The sequence below is a fragment of the Rhododendron vialii genome, chromosome 13a, assembly GCF_030253575.1.
Source record: "Rhododendron vialii isolate Sample 1 chromosome 13a, ASM3025357v1".
Taxonomy (NCBI): domain Eukaryota; kingdom Viridiplantae; phylum Streptophyta; class Magnoliopsida; order Ericales; family Ericaceae; genus Rhododendron; species Rhododendron vialii.
In genome coordinates this window covers 19,396,018-19,418,656 of record NC_080569.1, presented here as the reverse complement: position 1 = coordinate 19,418,656, position 22,639 = coordinate 19,396,018, and the positions used below count along the sequence as shown (strand labels likewise).

The 22,639-nt window shown below is 47.0% G+C and overlaps 2 protein-coding genes across 2 annotated transcripts; both read right to left on the bottom strand.

Annotated features, from left to right (window-relative positions):
- Nucleotides 1-9,433: 9,433 nt before the first annotated feature.
- LOC131313956 (uncharacterized) lies at nt 9,434-11,449 on the bottom strand. The gene is made up of 5 exons (XM_058342453.1): nt 11,043-11,449; nt 10,911-10,956; nt 10,052-10,675; nt 9,842-9,973; nt 9,434-9,754 (listed from the first exon to the last, which is right to left on the bottom strand). The coding sequence occupies exons 1-5, from the start codon at nt 11,447-11,449 to the stop codon at nt 9,434-9,436; spliced, it is 1,530 nt and encodes a 509-aa protein (XP_058198436.1).
- A 507-nt stretch (nt 11,450-11,956) lies between these two features.
- On the bottom strand, nt 11,957-12,703 carry LOC131313955 (uncharacterized). Its single transcript, XM_058342452.1, has one exon. The coding sequence runs from the start codon at nt 12,701-12,703 to the stop codon at nt 11,957-11,959; it is 747 nt and encodes a 248-aa protein (XP_058198435.1).
- Between the last annotated feature and the right edge of the window lie 9,936 nt (nt 12,704-22,639).

Genomic DNA, 22,639 nt, shown 5'->3' with positions numbered 1-22,639 from the left:
CTTAGTTGTCGAAGAAGCAGTTCAACTAGGAATCCTCGACAAACCTGAACCTCCTCCCAAAGCCAAGAAGGTCTACTCCGGTAACAGCAGCACGCTGTTCGGAAACTCCAACTACACCCAACTCCCAAACACCTCCTCAAACACGGCCCAAGCCGAACCCGTCAACCAGATTGTAACCCAAACCAGTCAACCTCGGTCCCAACCCCGTGTGTTCGCCCAATTTTCAGCACCTCTCTCTGCGGTGTTTGAAAAGTTGGTCGAAAGTGATCTCCTCAAGCTGCTTGCTCCCACCCCACTGCCACAAAAGCTCTCTGCCTCTCACAACCCCAACGCCTTCTGCGCCTATCACCAAAATCCTGGCCACCTAACCGACAACTGCTTCCACCTTTGCCACACCATTCAAGACCTCATAGACAACAAGACCCTTCATATACCTCACCAAAAGCCCAATACCGTCTCCAACCCACTCCCAAAACATTCAAACACCAGCACAAACCACATTTCCCTAAGCCACCCCTTCAACCCAAGCCTTCACATCATCCTTATCACCGAACCGAAGCCAATTGTCGAGATTCCGGTCGAGGATGCTATCTGTGCACTTGAAACAGTGGAGTGGAATTTTCAAAGAAGGTGGGAGGACCTGGCAAGTGATTTCCTTGTAGTCGAACAACGAGCCATTGTCAGCGGAGTGTGGCCCGTGTCAGTTAATGCTCAGCAAGTCGAAGAATTGGAACATGGTGAGTAGAGACAAAACTGGGATGAGATGATGGCTGATCCATTTGATGGATATTCCCTGTTTGCTCTATTCTTGGAGCCTGAAGCAGTCGAGGAATTTGACGAATGGGACCCAGAACCCGGTGGGTGGCTCTGGATAGACGATTCAGACCCTCTTGACGAAACATCTTTGGTGTACTTGTTTTGGGAGCAGGAAGAGGGACAAGGCCCTGATCTGATGAACCCCCGCTTATTCTCCGAACTCTCCACTTCAGCCATAATCAATATCGCCAGGGATTCTGACACCCTCGCCAGTACCTTGGATCATGTCTTCTGTCCGCAAGAGTACATTATTAATGAATTCTTCCCACAACCGGTTGTTGAGATCCCTGACGAACCCCATATCTGTGTGCTAGATCCTGAAGACCTTTGGGGTAGGGCTGAAATGGTGAACGTATGGGTCGATGGTGAAGAGCTAACCGTCAACAAGGCTATGTTGGATGAAGGCTCTCTGCAAGTCAACAACGGCAACAACGTCAACTTCTGGAACTCTTTGGAAGAAGAGAACATATGGGATACCCTGGAGATGGAACTCTTGAATGACACCCTGGAGAAGACAAAGCTCGACAAGGGAAAACGCAAGGCCAATGCCGATCTCTCCGATTTCTAGGAGGGTCTTTGGTGGGAGTCCGCCCCCAAGGCAGTCAGTAATCTTACCAGAAGCGGTAGGGTATACCAGCCCGCCAACCTCCAGCAAGGAAGCTCGTCCCAAGCAACACCACCTCAACAGAGTAACCCTCGCATCCCCGAGAACCCTGCCAACTCCACCCCTGTCTCGCCAGCTCCACAAAATAACTCCTCAAACTCTAATAACCTTCCACATCAACCTAACCCGCCCGCCCACCTTAATCCATTTGTCAGCTCAAACCCAAATGCCTCTCACCACCAAAACCCAAATACCAACACCGACCCCATCATCCAGCAACTTCATGAAACCCCTGCCCGCATGTCCATATGGGAAGTGTTGGCAGCTTCCCGCGTGCATCGCCGAAGGCTTGTCAACTCTCTCTCCAAGCTTGAGGTCCCTTTCGACATAGCCCCAGAAGCCCTCATCGCCCTCATAACCCCAAACCTTGCCCAACACACCTTGTCCTTCACCGAGAAAGACCTCCCGCCTGAAGGAACCGATCATAATAAGCCTCTCCACGTGACCATGAAATGCCTGGGAAAGTGGGTCCCCGCAATACTCATAGACAATGGTTAGGCCATCAACGTGTGCCCTCTCCGCACCGCTTACTGCCTGGGCCTCAAAAGCAAGGACTTTGCGCCATCGACTCTGGGTGTCCGTGCTTATGATAACACGCGGCGTGATGTCCTGGGAACAATCAACCTGGAACTGGCAACTGGGAAGTTCAAGACCACTGTGGAATTCTTTGTACTAGACATACCTGCATCGTTCAACCTCTTACTGGGGAGGCCATGGCTGCACCGTTCTGACGTTATGGGGGTACCCTCTACGCTGCATCAGAAACTCATCCTAGGATTGGATTCTGGGACTCTTATCGTCCACGAGGATTCCGGTATTCGTCCACACTCCGAAGATAATTCCCCGCTGCTGCAAATCATGCACGGAGAAGAAGACGTGGCCATGGGGGGGTTTACTGTCATGACCTCAAAGGTTTGCACCATTCGGGCTAAAGATGGTTTCTTGGTGAGTTCCGCGGCATTGGAAATCATGAAGCGAATGAATTACCTGCCGGGCATGGGCTTGGGGCTCTATGAACAAGGAGTCTCCGAGTTCCCTCATTTCCCCGGGAGCAATGAACGTTTTGGCCTGGGTTTCGAGTTCAAGAAGAGTGATCCAGAGAAAAGGTGGCGCAGCCGCGCCCGAGCTCATGCAGTCGGAAAGAAGCAGAAGGAAAAGGAAGCACCGTATCAAAGAGAACCCGAGCCTTTCATTGATCTCGAGACAAAAGTGAAATACCCTGGGTTTGAAATCTTCGCCAATGACACTTGGGAGGATAATGAAGAGGTAACTAAGATGGAAGAATTGTCTGAAGCACTGGATTGGCTTGAAGCCTTTGGTTTGGGTAGTCTCCAATCTCTGTTCAAAGGTGAAAAACCAGAGGGTATGATAGAAGACGCGGCTATGCTCATGCTGGGAGGAGAAGATGAATTGGAAGACCCTTCTAAGCTCATTGTGGACGCCATGGGCGCTTATGAAAACTGCACTTTCATTCCATTTGTAATGCGCACTCACGACACTAGCACCGAGTCCGAGTCTGAGTCTGATACTGACTCTTCGTCTAGTAGTGAGTCGGAGTTTGTGCCTATCGGCCCTCCTCGTCGTAGCTTTTACTTCGAGTTTGAGTCAACTGCTGTATTCCCTCCCTCCGAGGAGCCTATCAATGAAATGAACGACGCCTTTGCTTACTTGTCGGATTTTGAAATAAATTGTTTGGATCCCGACGATGAAGGAATAGATTTCGATGGGGACATCCCCAAGGAAATCCGTTCCCTCATCGAGTGTGAAAATGAAAGGCATGCTCAGCCTCTAAAAGAAGAAATAATCTCGATAAACTTGGGTGATGAGGAGAACCCTCGATTGGTTCAGGTCGGTTCCGGGCTGTCTCCGGATGAGCTTCAAGAGCTCACCGATTTACTAAAAGAATTTAAAGAAGTCTTTGCTTGGTCCCATGCAGAAATGCCCGGAATCGACCCAGAAATCGTCGAGCACAGGATCCCCCTCTATCCCGATGCAAAACTCGTTAAACAAAAGCTGAGAAGAATGCGGCCCGATTGGGTGTTAAAAATAAAAGAGGAACTAACGAAACAAATCGACGCTGGTTTTCTAATCGTAACTGAATACCCCACTTGGGTTGCAAACATCGTGCCTGTCCCCAAAAAGGATGGAAGAATCAGAGTGTGTGTCGATTTTAGAGATCTGAACAAAGCAAGCCCTAAAGATGACTTTCCATTGCCGCATATAGACATACTCGTTGATAACACTGCAGGGCATGCTTTACTATCCTTCATGGACGGTTTCTCGGGGTACAATCAGATTCTCTTGGCTCCGGAAGACAGGGAAAAGACTACATTCATCACCGAGTGGGGAACCTACTGTTATCGAGTTATGCCGTTTGGGTTGAAAAATGCCGGTCCTACGTATCAGAGGGGTGCTACGACACTGCTGCATGACATGATCCATAAGGAAGTCGAGGTGTACGTCGACGATATGATAGTGAAGGGGAAGGAGCGGAAAGATCACCTCTAAGCGCTGAGAAAGTTCCTCGAGAGAATTCAGAAATACAGGATGCGCCTTAATCCACAGAAGTGCACATTCGGAGTCACTGCTGGGAAAATGCTCGGGTTCATGATCACAACCCGAGGGATTGAGGTAGACCCTTCTAAAATCAAAGCCGTTCTTGAGATGGAGCCACCCCAATCAGAGAAGGAGGTCCGGTGTTTCTTGGGAAAAATTCAATTCATCAGTCGATTCATCGCCAAGTTGACTTTGACTTGTGAACCATTATTTCAACTACTCAAGAAAGATGTGAAGTTCGAGTGGAACGAGAAGTGTCAGAAAGCTTTCGAAGCGGTGCGAACTTATCTCCAGAACCCTCCGATCCTGATGCCGCCTACACCAGGAAAACCTTTGATCCTATACTTGTCCGTCACGCCCTCATCAATGGGGTGCATGCTGGCACAAGAAGGAGAAGATGGGGTTGAAAAGGCGATTTACTACTTGAGCAAGAAAATGGTAGGATGCGAGGAGCGATACACTTCATTGGAAAAGACATGTTGGGCGCTTGTATGGGCCACAAAGAAGTTGAGACACTACGCGCTCGCTTACTCGGTGATACTGATCTCTCGGATGGATCCTCTCAAGTATCTATTCGAGAAGCCAGCACTTACCGGTAAGTTAGCGGAATTCAAAATCAAGTACGTCACTCGCAAGTCAGTGAAAGGGAGAGCGGTGGCAGAGTTTTTGGTAGATCGTCCGATTGAAGGGCCAGAGCACACAAATTTTCAATTTCCGGATGAAGATGTGATGTCGACGGTCAATGAAACGTGGATGTTGTACTTCGATGGAGCCGCAAATCAGAAAGGATTCGGGATTGGCATACTGCTGGTCTCGCCTGAGGGGTCGCATATTCCCCTCGCATTCAAGTTGAACTTCGAAGTTACGAACAACGAAGCTGAGTACGAAGCATGTATTGTGGGAATGGAAGCCGCATTGGAGATTGGTGTTAAGGTGCTAGAAGTCGTCGGAGATTCCAACCTGGTTGTATCGCAAGCAAACGGAGAATGGAAGGTTAGAGACGAGAAAATGAAGCCGTATCATCAGCAGCTCGATGAACTTCTCCCGAATTTTCCAAAGGTAACCTTCACGCATGTACCGAGGATGAAGAACCGCTTCGCAGACGCCCTGGCCACTTTGGCATCCATGCTGGAACTTCCAATTGGGGTGAAGCTGAGGCCTGTCATGATTGAGCAGAGGGGAAAACATGTGTACGACTATGTCATGAACATCGACGAACCGGACGATGGACTCCCTTGGTTCTACGATATTTGAAATTTCGTCGAAAAGGGGGAGTTCCCTGTGGATTCAATTAAGAAAGATCGGATCGCACTGCAACGACTCGCATCTCGATACATCATCTGTGGAGGACAATTGTACCGGCGATCTCCTTGCGGAGTTCACAAGTTGTGTGTTCACGGTGACGACATGAAAGCAGTAACGGAAGAAGTTCACGAAGGAGTTTGTGGACCTCATATGAATGGGATGATGCTGGCTAAGAAGGTGTTAAGGCTAGGCTACTATTGGTCTACCATGGAGACAGATTTGCATCGAGCATGTACGCCGGTGCCACAAGTGCCAGACTCATGCCAACCTTATCCATGTCCCGCCCTCGGAGTTACACTCGATGGCAACGCCATGGCCATTCTCCGCCTGGGGCATTGATGTCATCGAAAAGATCACGCCTGCAGCTTCTAACGGTCACAGGTTCATCTTGGTGGCAGTCGATTACTTCACTAAATGGGTCGAAGCAGCTTCGTACAAAACTTTGACGACGGTTCAAGTGGCTCACTTCATCAGGCAAAACATCGTTTATCGGTATAGGGTCCCTCAAGCATTCGTATCTGATAACGGTGTTCATTTCAAGGAAAAAGTTCTGGAACTCTTTGAGGAATTCAAGATCCAAGTACATCATTCAACCACTTATCCGCCACAAACGAACGGGGCAGTCGAAGCAGCAAACAAGACTATTAAGACGATTCTTGAAAGGACTACTCAGTCAGCAAGAAATTGGCACGAACAGCTACCACTAGCTTTGTGGGGATACCGGACGTCTATCCGTACACCGACAAGGGCAACACCCTACTCTTTGGTGTACGGTATGGAAGCCGTTCTCCCTATCGAGCTAGAAGTGCCATATTTGAGGGTCATGGCGGAATGCGGAGTGGACGAAGCTGAATGGATCAGCGGAAGGTTCGAGGAACTCATGTTGTTTGAAGAAAGAAGGCTGCGCGCGCTATACCACATTCAGGGCTATCAGCGAAGAATCGCCCGGGCATTCAACAAAAAGGTGAAGTCAAGGGACCTACAAGAAGGGGACATGGTAGTCAAGGAAATCCGTGCGCCAATTTTCGACTTACGAGGGAAGTTCCGACCTAAATGGGCAGGGCCCTACATCATCAAGACCATCCTCTCTGGAGGAGCAGTTTCAATCGTCGACCTCGATGGCAACGAATTTGCGAATCTTGTCAATTTGGATCAACTCAAACGTTATTATCCCTGAGAGAGCTCGCTGGGCCGAAAACCGCAAGGGCGGATGGTTCCAGGCAAAAGTTAGAGCAAGCCTGCTAGGTTGAAAACCCGAGAGGGCGGCCTAGGCAAAAGTTAAGGCAAATAATCAAAGAAAAGCTCGCTAGACCGAAAACCCGAAAGGGCGGTACTAGGCAAAATTTAGAGCGCAAAAGGAGAGTGTCAATACCCGAGTGAACCCGTAGCCTGAACTACGTGCGGGCCTGATTCTCTTTTACGAGGGATACGTAGGCAATCTCATCCCGAGATTCGATCCTAATTCCTAAATATCAAAATCCGATCCCAAATCAAGTCCAAATTGACAAATCCAAAACGCTTTTCAGAGCCGCATGTGATCAAATGAAACGAAAGGGGGAAACCCTTAATCAGTCGATTTTATGCAGATTACTTCTTTATTACAAGCTGAGCATGAAAATGAAAAAGCACAAAATCAAAGCACACTTTTTATTTCAAAGTCTGGCAAAGTAAGCAGTCAACCCATCCTTGCTTTCACATCTCTCCTTAGCCATTTGCGGTACCTTCCGGTCGAAGCAATAGAAAACAGTTGGTCACTTGGCTCGGTCCTACGAGTCCCCCACGATCGAGTGTAACTCCGAAGGCCCGGAATGTTGAAGGGAGGGAGACGAAGCACTTCAGAACCTGGCTGCGGCACCTCCTGGCTAAGTCCAAGCTGACGGAGAACACGGAAAGGTGAGTAGAAGGAGAAGCCTGTCAAGCCAGCCACAAACACATGCGTCGAGCCCATGTTGCCAACGGTCATAGCAGGAAGCCTCAGCCAATGGCACCGCCAAGCAATGTCATCTTCCTCCGCAGAAGCAAGGAAATCAGCCCAATCATCTTCACTCCCATACATCACTTGAAAGGGACAGTTCCATCCACTTGCACGATACCACCAATCATTGGCTGGGGGTGTCAACAGACGTAATCTGTCGCAAAGCCACATCTGTCAAAAAGAGAGAAAACAAGTAAGGTGCCAGATAAAGCCTGAACCGAGTGTCGAGGTAAAATGAATGAGAGAAATAGAAAAAGGAGAGCTGAGTGAGGTCCGTAACCTGCAGCAACAACGGACTACCACCAAAAACCCTTGTGCGACCAGCATGAACAGCATCTAACCCCATCAAGGTTTCAGCAAGAACCAATGGCGCAACATCCTTGCGAGCCTCAATCTGAGCAGCAACCCCCACCAGTGAGGAATTGGGCTGACCAACGGACAGAACCAACAAGAAGGCCGCCAGGAGGCAAATGCAACAAGCCATCATCCTACGACCTTAGTTCTCGAAATCCGTCAAGTCTCCAGGTGGTCTGAATCTCTCGTACAACTGCACGATGTTAATGGCATTACCCCGAGTAAGAAACTCAGCGACGTTACCACTAACACCTACCTTTGCCTTCAGAATATTCTTCATGCTCTCCCTGATCATAGGAACAACCGGCTCAGCAGAGTCATGGCTTCCGAGATAAGCATGAAATTCCTTGACGATGGGGCATAGTTCTTGAGAACCAAAGCGAAAGACGTGCACCTCTGGATCCCAGAAGTGCGCCGCCGCATGCAGCAAGACGGGACGAATTGCAACCTCTCGGAGATGTCTTAGGGCGTAAAGCCGATGCCCTCGGAAGTTCAGCCAGTCGATGCCTTCAAGATTGTCCAACCAAGGGCGAAGTAAGGCTTGGTTTAGCATGGTGATGGAAAGAATGGATTTTTGAAGGGAAATGATGAAATGAAGTGTGAATGGCTTACCAAAGGAGAGCCTGGTATTTATAGAAGCTTAAAGTCTCATCAAGTTTATCATTTTCAAAATCTTTTCAAAATTCAAACTTTGGAAACTTGGAAAATATTAGAAAAACCACAAGTCAAGCTTTGGGAAGCCATTCTGTTCTGGGGAAACAGCTAATACGAAGCCATTCAGGCACATTGAAAACGTGCGAGCAGAAGAAAACAACAGAGGACAGCCAACAAGTGGCATTGGAAAACAGCAAGGGACAGTCCATGACAGCAGTCCCGAGCGCTCGGGAGTGAAGTCCCAAGCGCTCGAGACCACTCTCGAGCGCTCGAGAGTACTGCTGTTTTGCAGCAGATTCTAGTTTCCCCATTTTGGCTTCCATGCAACATTGAAACCCTGTTTCATCAAGTTTAACAGTTCCCAGCAATTGTCTAAGGGGTACAGCAGTTCTGTCCATGTGTTTTGTCGAGTATTCAAGTGTGTTACGTGAAAAATCATAAGTTTTCCAAAGTTTTCACTCATTGAGCATGTCGGAATCCGTATCAAAGGCATTTGGTCGAATCAAGCAACATGCTCGAGCCATGACGGGTCTCAATGACTGTTTGACGCACTCCAAAAACGTGTCAGCACTCTTAATTCAAGCTTTCATCATTCAATCATACCAAAATCATCATTTTAAATGCAAGTGTCGATTGTCAAAAACATTTTAGTAATTCTCCCGGTCCCCTCGAGTCACAACACTCATTGTCAACCGCGCAGCGCACTCGGTTATGATCAAAAGCCCTTAAATCTAAATTTCATGGTCGATCGCTCGAAAGTTTGTCGTTTGGTGTCGATGTCGAGTTTTATTCCTCACTTTGAGAGTATCGGTCAAAATTCGCGTACTCTTTACGTTCTTTCAAAGCTAGACGAACATATTTCATAAAATACAATTTTGTAACAGCAGTACGAATGAATAAAAGAATAAAGTGTGAATTCTCATAAATGAACACGGTGTGTACAATGAGTGAAGAAAGAAGTACAAAAACTGGGGCAAACACGCGCCCAAATCCTAACTACTGGGGCACGTAGGCCCGAACAAAACTGAGGCACGCAGGCCCAAAATCTACAACTACGCTGGCATATGGGCCTATGTACAAGGTAAAGCTAGCAAAGTAAAACACGAGGCTCAGACCCGTCGAATTCTCTTCTGTCGTGGTCCCTCAGACTTAGAACTCTCGGGCTCGTCATCACCGTTGTCGTCAGGAGAACCAGAAGCAGTACTCGAGCCCGACGTCCCTAGGACACGTGACTCGGAGGACTCCTCTGTCCCCTTCGGCTCCACGCGAGCTGGTCTCCGCTGAGACGCCTCCCGAGGCAAAACCTCGAATCGTCCCGCACCCGCAGCAGGCCGTGGCGCACGTCCTGCACCCCGACCTCGCGTGCTGGCAGGAACGGGAGGGCTCGTGGTGCCCTGCGGACGCGTCCTAGCTGAACGTCGTGGCTGCACCTGCATATCACAACATTTTCTCATTTTGTGCATATTCGAATGTAACTTTGCTCAAATCGAAATATAGAATATATGTGCATGTTATACCTGAGTGGCAACAGGAGAAGCAGTCACAGGGGCAGGTCTTGTCTGAAGGGCTCTCCCCTTAGCGCAGTCCTTCAAGAGGTGGCGCATCCCCACCATCAGCATCATGGCCTGCTCAGCCCACTCTCGCGGCACCTGCAGAATGATCCAAGATTCAGAATATGCAAACAGGGAATGGTCAATATACAAAGCAAGCAGAAATGTTGTTTATACCTGAGCAGGAAACCGCATCGGCGGCTGTGGGAGACGTGGCATGTCGATCACCTCTCGTGCGCCCGACGAACTCGTCACGCCTATAGTCCACTTCAGCGTCGGCAACGCCGGTGGTGCTGAAGTCTCCGCAGTCTCTGGAACCCTCGTGCTCCCCTCTCCCCTACCTCCAGTACCTGCACCTCGCCCACCAGCAGGAGCTCTAGCACCTCGTCCCCGACCCCGTGCAGAGCGACCACCGCGGCTCCGCGCTCCGCTCTCGTCCCTCCAAGCTCCCACTCCGGCTACCCGTCTCTCGAACTCCTCCTCCACCCCCAGGCTCCTCGCCAAGTACCAATCTGCATAAGCTGCATAGTCCAAGGAGCGTCGAAGGTGCCTCTCCAGATCCGTGTCCGGCACGGTGAACAGCTCAAGCTCAGCGCGAGTGTAGGACTCAGTCCTCTGCACGCGTGGAGGAAGCAGCCCAGGAACCACGAACGCTAGAAGACCAAGTGACTGTCGAGTCACTCGATCCCCCAGGTACCACTGCCAGCCCAGAGGGCACTCCAGTAGGACCCTGCTCCGTGTCATCTCCCGACTCCTCGGAAGGAAGTCAGCGTCCATCCCCGCCCACCTGTCCCAGCGAACCTGCAATTCAAATTTTGGATTCATTCATAAGTCTACTCGCCGAAAAATTTGATAAAAGAAAAGCAAGAAGTGTCGATCGTACCACAACCCTTGTCAGGTTATCCAGCCAGCGCCCGAAAGTCATCACCTCCCCTCGTCGCTCTTTCTCTCTCCGGTACGCCTTACCCCAGGCTAAGCCGCGTGGAAGTAAGTTCGGGTCCGTACAAGTATTCTCGGGTGGGAACATCCCGAGAACCTCGTAAGCCCAAAGCTGCAAGTTTCGTAATTCAAGTCGAATCAATCTCAAATGCATAATTCAAGTCGAAAAGCAGTCGAAAGCAATTCAAAAGCAATAATTCAAAGTTATACCTCAAACACCCGCTAGTACCCTCCAACTGTGTCTCCAACCCCGCGAGAAGCAGCTCCAAGGAGACAGTAGAACGTGCACAGAGCAGCACCTCCCCAGTCGAAGCGTCCCGCCTGTCCCAAGTCAACCAAGCTCGCTAGATAGCACAGGTGCACCCGACTACGCCTGTTCGGGAACAGAGAAGCCCCGAACAAGTATAGCAAGTATGCCCGGGCCATCTGGGCCGCCTCCTCGTCGGTTGCAGGCTCGTGGTCCCAATACTCCACGAACTGCCCGTAAGCTGCCATCCCCCCGCTGTGGCGTGGCACTTGCCCGAGGAACCACTTCAAAGCCGCGTCGTCCAGCACCAGACTCGAGTCGTAAGGGATCGGGTCTCCTCCAACCCTGAGCCCTGTGATCGCCGTGAAGTCGAGTGGCGTCACCGTCATCTCCCCGAACCGGAAGTGGAAGGTATTGGTGGTGTCCCACCACCTCTCCGCTAGCGCTGTAAGCACAGCTCGGTCCACCCTCACCACTGTCAGCAGCTGTACGAAGGGTCCGAACCCTGCTGCCTCCACCAGTGCTCGCACCCTCTCAGGCAAGGCCCTGAAGTGCGCCAGTGAGCTGGCTGAGCCCCCGTGGCCGTACACGTTCGTCGTGTGCTGTTTCAACAAAGCAAGAAATAGCATCAAATCTCCAGCAGGAAATAAAATTTGAAGTAATTTTCGAAATTCAAGAAAAGATAGTGATCGAAAACTCATCGTGGCCCACCCAGAGGAGACGTGTGAAGCTCGGCCTCGGAGAAGCATCTCCTCAGGGTAGTCAGTGTAGCCGGGGACGTAAGCCGTCATCCCCACAGGCTCAAAAAAGTGTAGTCGAGGAGCATACGTAGCCGGAGTGAACTTGGGCCGCTCCCCCGTCAGGTAGGCTCGCCGCTCCTCCAAGTAGGCTTTCGCCTAGTCTACCGCGGTAACCCGTACCTCAACCGCCACCTCGGCATCCACCCTATCCCCTCCCAACTCCTCCACCTCCGGTACAACCACCTCCGGAGTGCCCGAGCTCGCTCCGCTTAGCAAAGCCCCTAAAAGCAACGCTGAAGCCCGGTCCTCAGGCATACTAGCGTCCCTCAGCACCGCTGCAACCCCAGAGTCGAGACCAAACGCGTCCAAGATATCCCGAGGCTCCGCGTCCTCCAGGAAGTCCCCATCCGCGAAGGGAACAGGGCGTGAGGCCCCGATCCCGTTGTCCCCACTCCTCGGCTCTAACACCGTCGCTGTCCTCAGCACCGGCGTCTCGCTGAACTGTCCACCAACTACCTCCTCACCACCGCGGTCGGTTATCCCCCCGTCGCTCGCCCGCTCGGCAGCCGTAAACAACTCCTCCACGGTAGGAGTGAGAGGCCTGCCCGAACCCCTGCCTCCACTGCCCGAACGTCTGTCCCCGCTGCTGGAGCCCCCTACTGCCGCCACCTCTGCACCCTTTCCGGCCGCGACCGCCACTGAACTCCCTCCGGCGACCCCCTGGTCACCAGCAGCTGCCACCACCGTGGCACCAGCCGTGGCGTCCCCGCCGCTGGGCTCCGCCCCTGCGCCACCGCCATTCCCCCCAGCTGCCACCACCGTGGCACCAGCCGTGACCTCCTGACCGCTAGGCTCTGCCCCTTCGCCGCCGCCGACCACCCCGTCTTCATCCCCCCTCGCCATGCCAAGATCGAGAGAGAGAGGATCGTGAGTGAAAGAGAGAGAGAGGATCGCAAGATCGTGAGAGAGAGGATTGAGAGAGTCGAGAGAGTGAGAGCAGACGAGAGAGAGGGAGAGCAGTCGATCTGGTTCTCGAGCGCTTGAGAACCAGGGTTTTCACCCAAATCAAAAAAGAAAGATGAAAGGGCGGTGGACCCCAGCGATGGTCCCGAGCGCTCGACACCACTCCCGAGCGCTCGGGAGTGGGTCCAGAGCGCTTGACTCTTTTCGTCGCTGTGGGCATGCGTGCCCGTTTTCGGAATTTCCAGATTCCGAGACACGAGGCAAGGGGCCCGGGTCGAGGGAGCGCGAGCGGGGAAGCAAGCGCTCGCAAAATACAGAGTCGCCACTCGGGTTTGAAGGTCCGACACCCAAGGAACCGTAATTCGAAGCACTTGCCGCGCTAATTGATTTTGAAAAAGTTAAGGAACCAGTCCGTCATAACCATATCTGGGTTCGGGAGCCAGGTTACGAGAGGGGAAGGGTTTTATGGCACCCCTCTCGCCCAATCCGGAGATCGGTCTATACTTAGGCATTTGCGAAAGATGTTTGTTTGCGATTCTGTTGGATTAATCAATTTTTAGCCAATTAGGGCGGGGGAACAGTTAATCGGGGATTTAAAACTGTAACATGTTTGCAGGATGTGATGGATAACATGCATGAGCAGTTAGTATAGGATGAGAACAGATTGCTGTGAGAGTTTAAACAAACTAGGAGGCCCCTGTTTTGGAGTGACGTGCGCAGAAAGAAACCAGCATGCACTGAACAAGTCACTGCATGCTGTTTATTCCTACGCGCACAACTCCAAGACATGCGCGCGCCGGTGAGCTCAAACCCACAGCTCTTATTCTCAAACCATCTGGGCTCTGGAAGGACCAGTGCACACCCAGGACAAACCACGCAGTTCATATAGCAGCATAATATACAGTTTAAAGGCTGTAAAGCCTTACAAATTAATAAAACACCCCATAAACAGTGTGGGGACAAATTAAAGGCCTAAAACTAAGCTACCCGTGCAAGGCCACTCACTGGTCAGAGGCATACTATCGCGCGACAGAGCCAGTCTGGCGCGCGAGGATGCGCCCTGGCGCACTGTCGCGCGATGGAGTCACTCTGTCGCGCGATGGTGCGCCCTGGCGCACTGTCGTGCGATGGAGCCAGTCCGGCGCGCGATGGCGCGCCCTGGCGCAACCAGACCAGTGCTTGGTTTACACTTTTCTGGGTTCTCCAAAACAGCAGAAACTCATATTGAACTAAGACTAACAGTTTATACTAAGGAAAGCAGTAAACTGATTTTTATCATGCTTAACAGTGATATATAACATAATAAAGCACAAAACAGTAGGAACCAATCCCCACGCGGACCAGCGAGCACAGACTAGAACAGTCGCGCGCGTGAGTGGGTCCGTCGCGCGCTGATTCGTACCACGACAGTTTTTGAAACCTTGCCAGCTTTAGGACCAGAACTGGTATTGATTACCAGCCTTGGCCCTGCCAGCCCCCCTCAGAGATCAGAACAGAAAACAGAACAAAGGTAAGCTATACCTTCGGTTTTGAGTTTGAGAGGTGTTGAGCTTTGAGATTTGAGAATTGATTGAGTGGTTGGATGTTTGATAATGGAGGAGAAAGAGCAAGCTATGCTCTTGAGATTTTTTTTTAACCTTTGAAATTCTTGAACCATTTTAATGGAAGAAGAATGGGGGTATTTATAGGGAAGGATGGAGGTGAATCTGGTTGGTGAAAGGAGAGGAGTTCAGTCAGTCCACGAGGCCTGCTGAGGTTTGCTTGGTGGCTAAGCAACCCAGCTGATAAAGGTGATGGGGACAGCTTTGACCATTGCGCGATGGTTTGAGTCTGTCGCGCGATGAAGTGAGTCGGGCGCGCGATGGTGCGCCCTGGCGCACTGTCGCGCGATGGAGTGAGTGTGTCGCGCGATGGTGCGCCCTGGCGCGAGATGGTTGCGCCCTGGCGCGCATCAGCGGGGTTTTTGGTTTTTGAAGTGGCTTAGGCTAGGTTAGGTTCAAGGGTTTTGCAAACACTCAAAGCTCAAACACGCAATCATTCCCAGGGTGTTCTTGATCCATTTCATCATCGGGGAATCAAAAACCGTAAGTAAACTAATCTGGAAGCCCAGATTGGGGTGTCTACAGTCGCCATGCCATTTTTTTTGCTTTTCGTAAGCTCATGCATTTCACCTTGATTAATGATTATTGTCTATCAAGAATTTTTCCAAAATCAATCTCAGTCCTGTTTAAGTCCGAGTCGAGACAAAGCAATTGACGGTGGATTTTGTTTCGTGATCTATTCTGGATCATCCTCATTTGCCCAAAAAGTTCTGCTTAGAGGTCGATAAAAGTTTCCTAAATTCTACAATCGTCGATGTATTCGCAAGAAGTTTTACCCAACGCGTAATATTTCTTTCATCATTTTGTCCACCAAACAGAGTAGCGGATGGGCCCCATTTCTTGTTTCTATCATTATCAGAGCATTTGTCGATCTCTTTCTAGTGCGTGCATTACACGTGTTTGCATTTGCCCCAAAGAACTACGCTGATCTGATCCCTACAAACGGGGTACGTAGGCAGTTTGAAAAGACACGACCTCATGCATTGAGTGCTTGTATGCTTTTTATTTGCATTTAATTCGTAAATTGAGGATTCGATTTGGCTCGAATTGGGTTGTCTCAATCTTTGGGCGACACTCGCATCCAAACATGATGCCAAGTGCCGTCCAAAGAGGGGCAACTGTAGACACCCCAATTTGGACTTGTCGAATTTCCTTAATTTGTGGCCCTGAGGCTCCCCGATGATGAATATGGATCAAAACAAGCCATGTACCAATTGAGACGTTGCTCCTTAAAGGATTTAAAAAGGAAATGGTCAAAATCATTCCCAAGCGCTTGGAAGCAGTCCCAAGCGCTCCAAACTATTTTCCAAAAACCACTGGCCTGGCTCACTCTCGAGCGCTCGAGAGTGAAGTCCCAAGTGCTCGAGACCACTCCCGAGCGCTCGAGACCTCTCCCAGTGCCCAATGGGTGAGAAAGATTCCCACTATCCATGCAAGCCATCATTGCATTCCCCTTGAGCCGGTTGAGGTGAGTCAACACACGACCTCAGTCAGAGAAGTTATCAGCTGAAGATTTCTTTCTTTAAAAAAGGGTTTATTTCAAAATCATTTCATTTTCAAAACCATGGGTTATATGCTCTATATATATACCTGGTTTTTCAGCTGAAGAGAGGGCTACGAAAGTTCTCTCTCTCTAAACCCCTCCTCTTTTCTCTCTCTTGTTCAAGGGAAAAAGCTTTCAAACTCAAACTTCTTTCCCAACTTCAAAGGTTTTTTTCAAAATCATCAAGGAAAAGGGCAAGAAATCCAGAACACTCTTAGCTTCTGATCTCTTGTTTTTTTCACTCTACATACACCTTTCACAACCATCCAAGGAGCAAAGTGTCAAGCAAAGGTAGAAATATTTCTATCCTTGGTTCAAATCAAGAGGCTGTTCTCCCTTCTGAGGGGGGTCTCTCAGCCTATCCCAGTCCTTAATGCTGGATGCATGGTTGGGAGACCTTAGTGAAAAAGCAAGAGCAAAGAGTCCACGAATAATGTTTTCCCAAAACCCCTACTGGAAACACTCTCGAGCGTTCAAGAGTGCTCCCGAGCGCTCGGGACTGTTTTCAGTCCCATGAATGGCATTTTGGTAAGCAATAGGCTAGGGGTGAGGTGCACTTTTAAATAAAATGGTTTTATTCTGGCGTGCAGACACAGAAGATCATTTTTCCTAAAACAGAAATGTTTCTTACAAATTTCAAGTAAGAACAAAGTTTTCCTAAGTTAAAAATAAGATCTTCTCTTGTTAAAAACTTAGATAAGGGTGTTTGCATGATGAAGTGGTGCCATTTTCTATTTGAGAGTAAGCTGGCATGTAGCTCACTCCCAAACGCTCGAAGCCATTCCCGAGCGCTCGGGAGTGCATGCATGCCATTGCATTCCATTTTCCCAGTTTTCTGTGTTTTCTAAGCTTCTGCATGCATAGATGTGTACATTTGCTCTTTTAAAATTGCAGATCTGTTCGTGCAATGGCAAGGATACATGATTTGAAAACTTGAGGTCCTATCTCAGTCTTTCAAGTCCTCTGCTGAGCTAGTGGTCTGCTTAATAGTATTTCATTTTGCAGTCTTTACATTATGTTTCGTCAGTACTAACAGAATGTGCAGGTGGGGTTCAGACACTCCCAAGCACTCGAGAGTGCTCTCGAGCGCTCGAGAGTGAAGCCAGTGAGCAGTGTTTCATTTCCTGTTATCTTGCTGTCTTTCATCACATAATCACCCCCCTATACACGTGCACCAGCATACACTGTTATTTGGCATCCTATTTGTGACTAACAAACTCTGCAGGATTTGGTCAGTAACACTCCCAAGCGCTCTCGAGTGCTCTCGAGCGCTCGAGAGTTGATCCAGTGGCAGTTTACATTGCTTTGCCATCATGCATGTGTCCATCATCATTTCATCACTCCTTGTACACAAGCACCAGCATACACCTTCTATTTGTTATACCTGTGGATACCTGCTACATGCTTAATGAAACAAAATCCCTTTGAAAAATCCCACAAATGTTTAGTAAAGACCGACATCGCGTCGGGCGAGGGGGGTGCCGTAAAACCCTTCCCCCCTCGTAACATGGCTTCCGAACCCTCGAATGATCTCTGGTTTTCAATTCAAATCAATCAATTTTCAAATCAAAAACGATTTCTCGAGTGGCGAACCATAAATCCGGGTGGCGACTCCTCAAAATTTTCAAATCGATTCGATGGAGCGGTATGTTTTTCGGGCCGCCCCGATCTCACCCGGGGCTGTGGTAGCCCACAGAGGTATATGGAATGTAGACACAAAACAATAAGCCACCCGATCACACGCTGACCTGCGTGTGCAACCACAAAGTGGTGCACGCGTATAAAGGACTAGAGCATGCTGGTCCTTGCCATGACAATTTTTGAAACCTTGCTAGCTTTAGGGCCAGTGCTTGGATAGATTACCAGCATTGACCCTGCTAGCCCTCCCCAGGGATCAAAACAGAATACAGAAACAAAGGTGTATACCTTTGGTTCTTGCGTTTGAAAGAGGTGTTTGAGCTTTGGATGGATAGATGGATGTGATATTGTTGTATGGAGAGGATGTGATGCTTGCTAATGTCTTCCTTTGAGAAGGAAAAGATGAAAAAGAAATTAGGTTTAGAACTTTGTTTGGAGGTTCTTAGAACTTGATAACTTGGTGACCCCTTTGCAAGGGTGTATAGAGGGGGTATATATAGGAGCGAAGAGGGGTGTAACCAGGCAAGAGGTCTATGGTTGGCTTGGAGTGTAAGTCTTTCTCTCATTAAATGAGAGGAAAAAGATGATGGGAGTTGTTTGGTTGGGGGTGGGGAACATTTCCCTGTTCGAAGATTGCTCAAAGACGAATAAACAGAGCCTAGGGATGCCCTAAAAGTCCTGTGATCATGGCTGAATAAAGGTGATGGGACTAGGTTTGACTGGCGTACGCAAGGAGTTGACCTGCGTGCACGGGTCCAAGCTTGGTCAACGGTCAAAGCTAACCAATGACTGACATGTGGCAAGTGGACCAGCGTATGCTAATGTGGACCAACGTATGCAGGGAGGGTTTTGGCTAAGGTTTCTTGGGTTAGGTTGAAAGGGGTTTAACCGCTCAAAACTCAATTACACTGACATTCCCGGGGTGTTCTTGATCCATTCCATCATCGGAGAATCAAATACCGTAAATAAACTAATCTGAAAAGGCTAAAATAGGGTGTCTACATACCCCTTCTTAATAATAACAGGAAATAGGATCCATTGTTTCTAATGTTAGAACTTTCATTGATGTATTATTGATTGTGAGTAAAACATAGGTCTAAACATGCCTTTATAGACGCTACAAGACTTGTAAACAGATAGTAAGAAAAAATAGGCATAACAAGGAAATATAGACTAACTAGGAAAAATAAATTATATCCTAAACTAAATAGGAAATACACTAATAATAAAACCTTGAAAACTTGGTAACATAATATTCCTATATATAATATTATTCTAACAGTTTATATTAATTACATATCAGTGGGGGTCTCATGTCCCTTTGCATATCTGTGGGGTTCTGCCCGCAACATGGTGACGAATAGGTATTTTCTTCCCGATCGGGTAAGCTATGGCTCAAATCCGGACATTTCAGAATGGGTGGGTTCCCCTGTGGTCATGTCCAAGGGAGGTCAACTATGTTGGTCACTCCAGCTCACTTTTCTTTTCCTAGCAAATAAAACAAGGGCCAATCTTTCAAACCAGATATCACTTTCTATTAGTTATCACTGACATATGGCTTTGCATCCATATTGAAAGACGATCAATGTGGTTGCTCAACTAGAAATGAAATACTAGCTATTATGATTTGTAGTTCGAAAATCCGACCAATCACATGGCTTGTACAAGCTAACTAACACTAGCTAGTTTGGTTGAGAGGATCTTCAGGTTGGTGGAATGCCATGTGAATGAGCGCATGATTCGTAAACCAGCCTTTAATTTTGTCAATAAGCATTAATCTAGCTCATTATGCAAAAGTGACAACATAGGTGGTGTTTACTGCGAAAACAACTAAAATTAGCTTTCAAATTACAGTTCAAAAATTGGTCGATCGGTCTATACTCTCTATTAGGAGCTCAAGAGGCCGGCGAAATCTTGCTTTGATAAGAGTCGATTTTAGTTCCCATGTACATGAATATTTCCTTGTTTGTTTATTTCTTTCGTGTACCGTACTATTTTTTTGATTGTTCCGTATTGGGCTAAATTAAAATGTTCAGACTTCACATGATAGTTCCCATCATTATTACTTTTTGAGTGTAATTTTCTTACTGCTTGACATTAACAACAAAAATGGCCCAAAGAGCTCTCCAAACCCCACTTTCCTAAAATCAAAAATTAGAACTTTTTTTAGCTTCCATGAGTTCCTAGAATTCTAAAATCTATTGATATGAATTTTTGTCAACCACGAGATTATTACTTTCTAAAAGTTAAAATTCCAAATTATGCTCTTAACAAGTCCTAAGTTTTTCTGTAAACATGCAAATAATTAAATAAACTCATCTTGCTAAATGCTGATTCATGGAATTTCTAGACTCGAACTCAGGGGCGAAGCTATTGTTCACAATATTTTCATGAACAAGTATTAAGTTTTAGTTCAATTACTAAACTAATGTATTTCAATTTATGATTAACTCAGGTTAATTTCAAATAATTCTACATTAGCCTTTGAATTATTATTCTTTTTTGTACTATCATAAACAAGTAATAAGTACATGTATGCTTTAGTTATTCAACGTTAAAATTTCTTTTGCATATTGTTGTTGCATTGTAATCAAAATGATTGACTTGTATATTATAGAATTAATACGAGAATACAAAAGATATATTAATACTAGGAGTATATTTTTTGAATGATAATTTATCTCTTTGTTCGGGCAGATTAGGTCAAAATTCCAGCTCCATCCCTGAGTCTAGAATGGATGAAAATATGCAAGAACATCCTTTTTTTGGAGCTTCCATTTCCTAAAAATGGTATGAGAAGACTATGGTCATGTACGGTTGACACTTGTTGTAGGGGAGTCTTGTTTGTACTAGTATTTTTTGGGGAGTGCATTATTGTTACGTATTTATAAGAAAACTAAATGCACAGATTGTCTAATTCTGATGAAAACTAGGGGCAAAAAAAAGAAGGGGTACTGATCATTGATCAATCACTAGAACGAAAGTGCAATTCCATCTCCAAAACAATTGCGCCTTATCTTGTATTGTATTGTATCTATGGTGGAATGGAACAACTAGGGCTGGGGTTCATATTTTCAAATCCACTTGACAAGTGAAATGTGGGGAAGAGTGAGTGTACCCATAATAGTGGAGTATAATAATATTGGGAGATACCATTACCATGGAGGAAAGATCAAATAGGATACTCAGATTCCAAATTAATTGTGGATGATTTTATCATGTCACATTCGTTTAGCTGGCCTTGATCGATCAATCTTCGTCTTTTCAATTTGCTAAGTGATCATATGTCTGAACTGAATGATGTTTTAGCTTCAAATCTTATATACCAATTTCAAGTGCATCACAAAAAAAAATGGAGGGACCTCGGTGTCTAGACTATGGTGCTCGATCAAGTACAAAAAAACTAACAATTGAATTCACAATTGGAGCTGAGCTGTCATCTCTTTGTCATAGTTCTGGACGATAAATATTAAATTACAAAATCCACACAGATAAATAATAATAAATAAACAAATGTAGAAATTAATGAAAGGGATGATGTACCTATAGGAGCTAGGTTGTGGTCAGAAAGAGACTGGTTCTGATATGTGTTCAAGTGATTTGAAACACTGTCCAAAGCATTTGCTGGGTACATGGGAGACCTATGAGCACTCATGATTCATCATTATCATCCAATTTTCTGTGGATAGGTTTCCAAGTAGTCATGAAATTAAGGGCATTAAATGATGAGCTAGCAATAATACTATTAAGCAGCCAAGGACGACTTGAGTATTTCTAGTACTCTACGTGGAAGCCCTTCCTTGACACACATGCTCTAGCTAGTGTGAGCCTGCTGCAGTGACTAACAGAAGAATGATGATGTCTTCAATAGTACTATGATGATGTCTTCAATTCAACTCGTTCATAACTCATTATTCCCTGATTAGAGACGTTCAACCAGATAAATGGATCTAATCTACTAGTAATATATGTACTGCAGATTCTTATGTTTCCGACAAACCTGTCCGTGCATGTCTTGAGCAAATCTCCCAATGTCCAAAGGAAAACATTCTGTATTGGCATATATTTAATTTGGGCGACCTTGTTAAGCTTACCTTGTGAGCTTTGAATGGATAATCACTCAGGAAAGTTTTGTCAAGGAACAAAAAAAATTATAATAATCCGATCTTGATATGGTGCTTCAACAAAGTCAAAATCAAACAATCGATCTTGAGGGGAATGCTTCAAAATGATATTCTCTGGTACACTTAAAAACAGAACACCTCTGAACGAACTAAAACTAGTTAGTTCACGTCTTGTTTAAACAATAGATTACTAAAACACAAATGAAACAACTTAAAGTTGGACCTTCATTTCCGCACTAAATCACAATACCAACAAATTTTTGTATGGTAGGCCTGAGTTTGAGAGAACTATTCACTTCCCCAATGGAGAACCCCCGTAAAACACAATTTAAGCAAATTCATGGACAATGTAATCACAGATAAAGCAAACAAAAAAGGAAAAAAATGATGTGACACTCTCTGCGAATTATGAGGCATAAAACTATTGATGTTAATCCAAGGTTGAGTCAGTTCTCTCAGATGGACAAATGAGTAGAAGCCTATGCGGCTATGCCAGAAGTAACATGAGATTGGACAATGCATAGATAAGTGGGAAATAGCTAAAGGCAGTGAGCAGCTACTCGAGAAGGCAAACTGTAAAGGGAAAACCAACAGTTTCGCTAAACACCGTATTGACTTTGGTCACTAACTGCCAATAGAACTATATTTCACCCAAGCTTATGTAGCACAGATATGGACACGCGCACTGCATAGGAACACGCCAATTCTAAAAATTGGGGACACGACATAAATCATCTTTGGAGTGTAATCAATCATGTAAGGTACTACTTGTAACTTGGATTTAAGTAGTTTCCATGTTATTAAGGTCCAGCAAGTTAATCATCGAATGGTAATTGGATAAGTAGAGCCTACCTTACTGATACTGCATGTATTGTAAATATTGCCTAATCAGATGGTATCCTCCAAAAAAGGCAATGATGGTAAGGCAGAGGTTAAAAAAATTACCCTCCATGCAAGAGAACAGAAGCAT